General features: G+C 41.8%; 1 protein-coding gene across 1 annotated transcript; it reads right to left on the reverse strand.

The window, feature by feature from the left end:
- Nucleotides 1–1,040: 1,040 nt before the first annotated feature.
- On the reverse strand, nt 1,041–9,905 carry LOC139225778 (somatostatin-like receptor F_48D10.1). The gene is made up of 5 exons (XM_070856626.1): nt 9,324–9,905; nt 7,548–7,688; nt 7,079–7,351; nt 2,855–3,001; nt 1,041–1,274 (listed from the first exon to the last, which is right to left on the reverse strand). Exons 1-5 carry the CDS (start codon nt 9,903–9,905, stop codon nt 1,041–1,043), a joined length of 1,377 nt encoding a protein of 458 aa, XP_070712727.1.
- Between the last annotated feature and the right edge of the window lie 277 nt (nt 9,906–10,182).

Genomic DNA, 10,182 nt, shown 5'->3' on the forward strand with positions numbered 1-10,182 from the left:
GGGCGGACACATCTGCGGTATACCATAAGCATTTCAAAGGCCAAAGCTAATGGCGGCGATGACAGCTGAGGTACTGAGCTGCCAGCCTGATGAGAAACAGCAGCTACCCTACAGTAAACAAGACGCAGCACAAAAGCATGGTCACACAATAAGACCAGCGACATCATATGCTGCTATAAACCCTGGATTTACCAGCACGATGGCGTCCGCAGGGAGAAATTATGTATGTACATACGTGCAAAACAGCCACACGTGTACATGCACGCACGCACACACGTATGTGATACCTAAATGCACAAAGCCACACATTAAGAGGCACGTATACAAAGAGGTCAGAGGTTTTGTGTTCAGCGCCGGCTACATGTTTGCACAAAGACTTGCAGCAGGCATAAAGTAAGCTGTACAGATGTCAGCTTCATTCCGCACAATTTACCCATTTAAATAAACTTAAAGGAACAGAGGTGAATGGGAGTCTGATTAACTGCTTTTTAGCCTAAATTATAGACTGTGGTTGCAAAAAATTAAAGCTGCAATGCCAAATAATAAACCTCTGATATTCTGTGCCTGCAGGAAATCTTCCTCACTGGGTCTGAATATATCCTCAATGCCATTTTTGGTTCTGAAAAGTAAATACATTCTGACATGCGTGACAGATAACCAGAGAAGGAGAGGAAGATGTAAAGGGTCCTGTGTCCATTTAGGAGCTGTGATGATAGCTGAGAGCTGCTGAAAAGGCACTTATGTCGGATGGCTGAACGGAAAGAAAAATGGGATTTGGAACAGCTAGGTGATTCAAACAGGTACAGACTGACATGTAACGTGAAAAATATTCATGAGGTTGTTTCGCAAAAGATGGAAAATAAATGTAGCAATGCATTTAGAATGAGCGTTAGTGTGTCTGAAAAACAGTTGATGAAAATGATTTTTACATTGTATTAGCAAGATGCAGACAAACATCAGCCATTTTTTCTAGCTAACCCAGCCCCCCAGCTTCTACTTCCATAGTCTCATATCATGTTTTCCTCCTCTTCTTCTCTTGGCTACTGTTCCCGCGGAGCTATGGATGCAGCGGAGGAGGGCGTAGTCAGGGCAGTGATGGTGGGAAGTTCAGCTGGGGTTACCATGGAAGTTACCATAGAGGCCACTTTGGAGGTTATCGTGATACTTGTGGGTCCGTTTCCCGGGCAAGTGGAAGGAGATAGACATGGAGAGGTGGCGCGGTGCAGGTCTGCTGCTGTGTGAGAGGTAGGCGAGCCTGGAGGGTGAGGAGAGATCTTAAGAGAGGGGAAAAGGCAAAAGCAGTGGGAGGATGAAAAAATTAGGGGTGGCATGTTGATGACGACAAGTGGGAGGGGAAGGTGGAAACAGAGAGAGAGAGAGAGAGAGAGAAAAAAGTTAATTACATTAAGATTAAAGCAGAGATTTCCAACCTCCAGACTGAGGACCACTCCCACACCTCAAGGACAATATAACAAAAAAAGCTGAATAATAACAAGCCTATCATAAACAATTTTTTCCAATAAATAGCATGAACGTGGTGCAGCCGTGCCTGCATTTTTCCTCATTACTCTCTGTCATTCTCCCAACAAAAACATACAGATTTGAATTCATATTCATGAGCATGTGAAGTTGATAATCATCACAACTTTTCAGCATTCAGAAGCAGATTGAATCTATGTGTGGTCACAAAAAACAGCCTTAATAAAACACAACACAAAACAGCAAAGATATAATAATAACAAAACAAAAATTAAACAAATTAAAAACCAGTCATGATAGTATTTATGGCTGACTTACTGCAGTGCAACAGTTATTCAATGAATTTGCATTCAGTAATTATGTCTGGGAATGTGTTCATTGTTGGTCTGCCATTCCTGCACTGATATAAATAGCCTCACATAAGAGGACTTCACACGAAACGATACAGCATGTAATTAGCATTCATTTCATTTGATTGATAAAAGCCTCCCTGTTTATAATTCACTTTCTTCACTTTTCTTTACACCATCAGAGCTGCATTACTGCTCATGTAAACCTGACCCCTCAGCTCTGTGGTATTAAACTGTACATGCTGTTGCCATGTTAACCACAGGTGTCATCCAATCAATCAGGATTGGCTTGACTTATTCGTCGGTGGTGAGGGCAATGCCTGAGGCAAAACCGGGATGATTTGTGTGTGTGCGTGTGTGTGTGTGTGTGTGCTTGTTAGTATTAATTTGCTACTCACTGCATTTCAGGAAGCACGAAGATGAAGAGATATGACTTGAAGATTTACGTTCTGGGAATAACCAGAGATCCATACTCATCAATGATTAAACACTTACACTCTCAAATCTTTCACTAACTCTCACACTCTAACTCTGTGTCTCATGGAGGAAGTTGTAGTTTTTTTATAACCTTGAAGCTGCTGAAGGAGCTTTGGGAGTGTGTCACCGGAGCCACTCTGTCAGTCTAATGCACCTCACTGCGCTTGTACAAGTTATCTAAATGGACGCTATGAAGCCCTGTGCTCCTGAGCCTCAAGTCAAGCTTTTTCCTTTTCTGACCTCCCCTCTCCTTCAGACACACACACACACACACACACAAAACTAATCTCATATCTTTCACTCCTGCCTAATCATTGCCTCCACAGCAGCATTCATTTACCATTTTTCTTCTATAAGCTGCTCTCTCCACACGTGGACCTGCCTGTTGATTCATTCGGAAGTGTTGGACTTGATTAGAGGACGTCTCCCATATCAGTGTATGGATCTCTCTGACAGACTTTTTTGTCTGTTTTTGTCATCTAAATTCCCACTTTTTTTGCCCCAAAACACCCCCTGCCTACACACACAACAGCACACACACAGAGTACCTGGCTGCTCTGGGGATCGTGGTAGACCTGGTTACGAGGAGAGAGCAGGATGCAGTCGTGTGCGGTGGTTTTCTCGCTCCGTGGAGCGCTGGGGTCGCCATCGTCTACGCCACTGGCCTTGCACCTCATGCTCCTCACACACAGCACCTGCAGGGCCACAACAACAACAACCACCTGTAAAGGCTCTGAGACTACATTGGAAATTCTCAGGAACAACAGCCATTGTGCTGAAGGACCACGGACCACATGCACATGAAAAGAGAACAGCATCTGGCCACAGAAAACAAGAGAAGTCTTTTCATCTTTTATATTGTTTTAATGACATAAACTTTGGTGTAAAATTAGGCAATTCCTTTGGCAACTGACTCAATGTGTTGCTTTAAGCTTATTCATCTCAGTGTCCCTGGGTCAGATCTGTAGGGGCAAGGTATGGTAGACATCACATTTCCATTTGGAGAAACATGCTGCAGCTACAGAAATTATGTAAATTCAACAACACATCCAAAACAAATACGACAGTGGAGACATGCTGCAAATGAAAACACCTGCTGCTGAAAGCCAGAACAAATGCATTTGCAGCAAACACAGAAATACAGAGACGATGCAAAGTCAATAACACACCAACCGGAAAAAACTAATTCAACAGAAAAACACTGCAGCACAACCAAAGTGCTTGAGGCCTCTGCAGGGAGCACTGAGTGGAACAGCTTGATTTTTGACCCAAGAGAGAGAGAGTGGCGTAAAGGGACGACTTAAAAAGGTATTATTCTTTTTTACATTCTTTTTATGTCGCTTTGTCGCTCCTGCACTTTGCTGCATATTCATGTGTTGACTGCTGAGCTGAAACCAGGAAAACAGCATTCTGATGTAGGTGTTGTTATTTTCCACGTGTGTGAAGGTTGAGTAGAGATGGCACTCTCTGTGGACCTGTTGGCTCTGAATACAAATTGGAAAGGACCCAGGCTGGCTGAGATGTTTTTTAAGAGAACCAGTTTGTCAAAGCTCTTCATCAGAAGTGGGTTGAGTGCCACAGGGCGGTAATTGTTTTTACTAGACATTGCAGACTTTTCAGGTACAGGTGGCTTTCTTCAGATGAGAGCACTCCTGTGATACGCTAAAAATGTCAGTACCGACATGACCATAAACAAGCTGATTGGAACATGATCTTATTTGGCGGACGGGGATGTTGTCAGGCCCTCTGGAGGCGGAGTGGACATGGCAGGTGACACCAGGTGTGGAGGAGACCAATGCGAGCATAGAGCGAGCTGTTGTATGTTTCCGTGTCACCTGACCAAAAGGCCCTCACCTCTCTATTCATCCAGGCTTTCTAGTTGAGGAATGATGACACATCATTAACACATTTGCTAATGTACGACATCTCTTTTGATGCGTGTTCCTCAAGACTGTGAACGCATGCCAATCTGTGTACTCAAAACAGTCTTTTTTCTGATGGCTTGACCCTTATAATCAGCTGGGAGTAAGTAGGCGGGAAATGTGGTCATAGGTAATATGTGCTTCAGTAATAAAGGTGAGAAGATATCAAACTAAAACAAAAATGATGTGAAATGTGCGAGAACTACTGGCCGTCACATCTGCACATGCTGCCGTCACCATGTTAAACATTACTTTGTAACTTTACATTACATGATGTTATTGTTGTAGTTGGCTGAGGTGGAGCTAATTATTTTGTAAAGGACTAAGACTGATTCTTTTTATTAGGGAGTCACCTGGATTTATCTTCTCCATGAATCAATTGAATGTTTGGTTGGTACATTCAGAAAATTGAGAGAAATGCTGTCACAATTACCCAGGGCCCAAAGTGACACCTTCATGATGCTTTTCTCTTCCAACCAACAGTCCAAACCTCAAAACTAGTGAAAATGCATCATTGAAATAAATACAAGGAAAAGCAACAAATCCTCACATTGATGAAACCTGAACTATATCATTTCATGTGAATCAACTAATTGTCAATCGTTTTAGCTCTATATAGTGTTGGGAAGTTTGATTTATAACAAACCATTGTATTTTATAAGCTTTTCATATGTTTTGTATGTAAATGTATATCGTTTATTGTTTGTGTTCTAATTTAGTCTAATTAGCACTCTGATCATTTATAATGTACCTCAGTAGTTTAAGGATCTCCACCCTTGGTGGAAAATGGAGACAGGTGACAAAGGTATCTATTAGTTTGATTTCTGGGAACCAATAGAACATTTTTACACAATGACATGAGTCATGAGCATATAAATGCAATCAGCTGCTATTAACAGGGACCTGGCTGACAGAGAAAGTGTAGCAGTGCACCAGTACTCATCAAGTCAGCCCCTCCAAACTTTGATTGTATGAATGTTTCTCAACCTGAAAGGAAAGGTGGTGGTGGCGCTGCTGCTATATTTAAAGAGTCAATGCAATGCAAACACTTATCATATCATCATGTGTTTAAAACACACCAAAAATCCTGCTTCCCTGCTTCCTAAAGTCCTCTACTTTTGCAGGCAACTTCACTAAACTGCTAACTGTTAACAAAGTTTGACTGCCTTGCCGTAATTGCCGATTTTAACATCCACACTGATAATCCCAAAGACAAAACTTCCAAAAAATTCTTAGGCCTTCTTGAAACTTTTGATCTGTTGCAGCATGTGAAATGGCCCACTCACAATTACGGAGACATACTGGATTTAGTTATTAGCAAGGGTGTTGATATTTCTAGCGCTGTTTCTGTTTCTGTTTCTCTTCTGTTAAATTATATCTATCTGAATACTGACTTGGGTAAAACATCAGTTGTAGTTTTGCTTGATCTTAGTACAGCTTTTGATACTGTGGGCCATAAAATACTTCTTGATAGGCTGGAAAAGTGGCTGGGATTATCTGCCACAGTCCTAAATTGGTTCACATCATATCTTAATGGGAGGGGCTATGTTGTTTTCAACTGTGAATCCACAAATCTGATCATTCAACCTGTACATGGTCCCTCTGTCAAATCATACACGACAGAGGGACCATGACAAACTGACTGTGGTCCCTTAGACTAACTTTATCAATGCTACAAGCAATTAAATAGCTGGATGCAATTAAAGCTCCTTCAAGTAAGCAAAGACAAGATAGAAATCATTGTATTTGGCAACATGAAGGAAAGTTATTGCTCAGTTTAATTTCAGAGCTAAGGCTCATTTAGAAAGCTGCTGCTGAGCACTTTACTCCAATTCTTAAGCTTTTACGCTGACTTACAGTTACTTATAGAAACATTTTTTAAAGTGCTGCTACAAGGTTATGAACCACGCAATAATCCCAGACCAAAATATACTTCTGATTTTGTAAAATATAAACCCAGAAGGAGCCTTTGATCCACAAAAAGCAATCAACTGGTAGAACCTCAAGTCAGTACCAAACATGGAGAAACTGCTTTTAGCCACTATATGGCGCAATGATGGAACAAATTTCCTGATAATCTCAAATGTGCCCAAAATCTAGCACTTTCCAAGTCTAAATGAAATGCTTGATTGTTTTAATGTATTTTATATATGATTTTTTACTCTGATTTCTTGCTTTTTTGATTATCATTCTAATGTTTTTCTTTGCCTATGTAAAGCACTTTGAGGTGCCTTTGTGTTTGCCTTTCATCATCTGTTCATTTGTCGTAGATGTACATTCTGTGAGAGACTCTGACTTTAATGTAAGTGTAAAAAATATTTAATTGTGAATGGTATACAGTCATTGTGTAAAGAGGTCTGAAAGTTCTCTAAAAGAATTAAACTGAGAGGACTTACACATCTATAAACTGCAAATCCTTTTTTGAATATGGTTCAAACAGAGGGGAGAGTGCTTTAAGATATTGCAGTTTACAGGAATAGTTTATCATGGTGACTTCCCATACAGTCACAGCTCACAGACAAGAAATAGTCCAGCACATACAGTAAACCTCCATTCAGCCCAAACTTGTTGTTTTTACACTTTTACACTTACAATTTTGCTAATGATTAAAAAAAATGTGACATAACAGGCTAATTAGCAAGTTTTAAAGGTATTCATAGGGAGTTTCTTTCGCCTTTGGACAGAACAAGGCTAGTTGTTTCTCTTCGCTTTCAGTCTTTATGCTAAGCTAAGCTAAACAGCTGTTGGCTGTAACTTCTTACCGAACAGCCATGGGAATGGTATGATCTTCTCATCTAACTCTGAGCCTCACCTTAATACAGTTTTATACCAAGAAGATATTCAGCCTACTTTTCTGAAGCTCTGTTTGAAGTTGTCCGACAGGAAGCCGTAGAGCAGCGGGTTGGCACAGGAGTTGGCGTAGGACAGGATGACAGCAAAGAAGTAGATGCCAGCGGTGGCACTGGACTCTGGGATGATGACCACCAGATTGACCATGTTGATGATGAAGAAGGGCAGCCAGCAGAGCACGAACACCACCACGATCACCACCACCATCCGCGTTACCTTGCGCTCTGAACGCCGGCGCTTGGTGAAGCCGGCCCGGGCCCCCGAGGACTTCACCTGCAGTAAAACCACCCAAGACAGTCTAATTATGATGATGGTGGAAAGGATGAATATGAGAGTGATAATCATGGTGAAGAAATTGAGTGGGACGATATTGAGGATGCAGGTGATGATTATTATGTTGATGCAGATCACAATATGAATTTATACATGAGCCTCAATCACGCATGCACACACACACACACACACACACCTTGATAACGATAAGTAGGTAGCAGAGACAAATGATCAGCAGCGGTCCAAAGAAGCCCACTGTGGCAGTGTAGAGAATGAATGCTGTTGACCACACGTTCTTTGGCTCTGGCCAGTTCATGTTGCAGGAGTTAAATGTGTCCTAAAGGGAAAAGAGATAACCAAAGTAAAATTTAAATATTTAAGGAAATAAGTAGCCTACAGCAAATTAACAATTCTGTCATTAACTGCTCAGTCAGGCAGTGAGTGAAATATAGGAGGTAAACATTGGACCTTGAAGCCCACAGGATACATGTTAAACTGCAAAGCTCTTACATTTTGCAAGGCGGTTTGGAGAAATGCAAATCACATTATCTGCTTTTGGGGTTTTAAAGAAGCAACGTTTGGATTGTGGAAAACATCTCCAGACATTAGTGTTCAGTTTGTGCACTAACAGGAAACGACCGTCAAACCAACTCGTAACTTTTTTCTCCAACACGGACCTTTTGTCCTGCTGTATCATAGCAACTTTGTCAGACGTTACATTGTCCTCCTGCTATTCTTCTAAAAGCATTCGTGATCTCTCGCTATTTGTGCACATAGCAGCTTCTGCTGAAACAGGGAACAAAAGACTACATCGTGTTTTACTTCAGTTTGCATGTTTTAGCATTTGAGGACAACATTTGTATTCTTTCCATCACAGCCCTTCACGTCTAACCATGAATATCTGCATTCATAGATTTTTTGGACACTTAAGCAAATAGTTGTTTGTTTACACATCCAGCAGTTATGAGCAACAATTATTTCCTATGTAGGAAGACCCATAATTGCCAACTGCTAATTCAAATTTGAATTAATGAATTCACAATTTAAACAGCCAGCTCATCAACCAGCTCTGCAGAAGCCTGATAATGACCAGCTCATTTTGACCAGATGTGTTGGAGCAGGGAAACATCAGCATGCAGGGCAGTGGGCCTCCAGGACCAAGAGTGGGAAGTACTTTTTTAAATCAGGACCAGAGCCCTTTTTGGTGTTGATCCTGTGATGACCCCTTTTGTTATTCTTCATATAGTTCCATCAGCAGGGTTTGTTCTGCTGCTGAGAAGAGCACAGCTCTCATTTTCCCTTATTTTTGCAACATAGTTTCGTCTTTGAGTCTTCTGCACATAGTGTGATATTATTCAAGCCTGGTTACTGTGTGTTCACGGCAAAAGCGAAAACAATTTTCCCCCTCATGTTATTCTCGCAGTTAGACCACAGGTTTAGTTGTGTATTCTTGCAAGTAGTCAAAGTTCAATTCTAATAATTTCAACTTGTGTGACGTGAATTTTCCTCACTCACATTTCTTGCATCGCTCGGCACAACCCTCTCTTTGGGTGTGAACACAGTGAATTAGCATTGATTAGACACAGTGGAATTGTGTTAGTGGAACAGCTTGAGCCTTAATTGAAAGTTGACATTAATTGATGCACAGCTTTTCCCAAGTAATCACAGCTTTCATTAGCTGTGTTGATGGAATAACTCCTCGATCTATTGTTGTTTTGCTTTAAAGTTCTTTTTTTTTTTTTAGCAAATTAAAAACTGTAAATAATTGCTTGTTAATGTTAATTTGAGAGGGAACTGCAGGCATCAGCTCACTGTGTTTGATGGCCTAATGTGAACATAATGAAGTTTTGAGTGGACTGAGTAGAAAATTATGATTGTGATTATCATGGTTATTTTTAATCAGGGGCAGCTGTTGATTGAAGCTGATTTGCACTTAGAGAAAAAGAGTAGGGACCAGGACTTTAGTTTATACCTGAACATCAGAGAAGATGACCACAGGCAGGACCACCACAAAGGAAACGACCCACACGGCTGCGCTCACGACCTTGGCCACACGTGGGTGTCTCCACTTGGTGCTGCGAATTGGATGAACCACAGCCAGGTAACGATCGACGGACATGACCGTCAGGCAGAAAATGGACGTAAACTGGTTCATAGAGTCTGCCGTCATGACCACACGGCACAGGAAGGAGCCAAACGGCCAATAGGAGAGCACGTTTTGGGTGGTGAGGAAGGGGAGCCCGATAATATAGAGCTCATCCGCCACAGCCAGGTTCAGGATGTAGATGTTAGTGACCGTCTTCATCTTGGCGTAGCGCAGCACCACGTAGATGGCCAGAGTGTTGCCGGTCAGACCCACCATGAAGACTGTGAGGGAGATGACTGCTGTCATCAGAGTGCTGCTGCCCTGGAAGGGGACACTTTGGGTGGACAGGTTGGAGGAGATGTTGAAGAGGCGGGGGTAAGAAAAGAGGAAGGGCGAGGGGTTGGCTGCATAGGAAGAGTTGAGGTCTGATGAAAGGGAAAACCAGTGGGTCAGGTCAAGGGGCTCCATTGTGGGTTTCAGACAGGAAGATGGTGCCACTGATGAAGATCTGTTTTCTTTTGTTTTCTCCGATTTAAAAAAAAAAAAAAAGTTTTTTAATTTGCCACTTTAGTTTTCATGCTTACTTTGGAAATGAAACAGGAGGAGAACCCGCAGACACCGCACTTGAAGACATCAGATTAAAATGAGGGGGAAAAAAAGGTGCTTTGACCTATCTGACCTGTTCTGGTCTTTTGTCTCAAATTTAAGTGTGTTTTTCTGCCGCGAGAAGCAATCAAGTGTGCGC

This window comes from Pempheris klunzingeri, chromosome 3 (genome assembly GCF_042242105.1).
Source record: "Pempheris klunzingeri isolate RE-2024b chromosome 3, fPemKlu1.hap1, whole genome shotgun sequence".
Classification (NCBI taxonomy): domain Eukaryota; kingdom Metazoa; phylum Chordata; class Actinopteri; order Acropomatiformes; family Pempheridae; genus Pempheris; species Pempheris klunzingeri.

Excerpts from the sequence above, each read along its gene's own strand:
- LOC139225778 (XM_070856626.1), bottom strand. The coding sequence starts at position 9,905 with ATGGAGCCCCTTGACCTGACCCACTGGTTTTCCCTTTCATCAGACCTC. Across the intron at positions 7,689-9,323 it reads TCATCTTCTCTGATGTTCAG|GACACATTTAACTCCTGCAA; the intron begins GTATAAACTAAA and ends TTTTCCCTTTAG. Across the intron at positions 1,275-2,854 it reads ACGATCCCCAGAGCAGCCAG|ATCTCTCCTCACCCTCCAGG; the intron begins GTACTCTGTGTG and ends CCCTCTCTTAAG.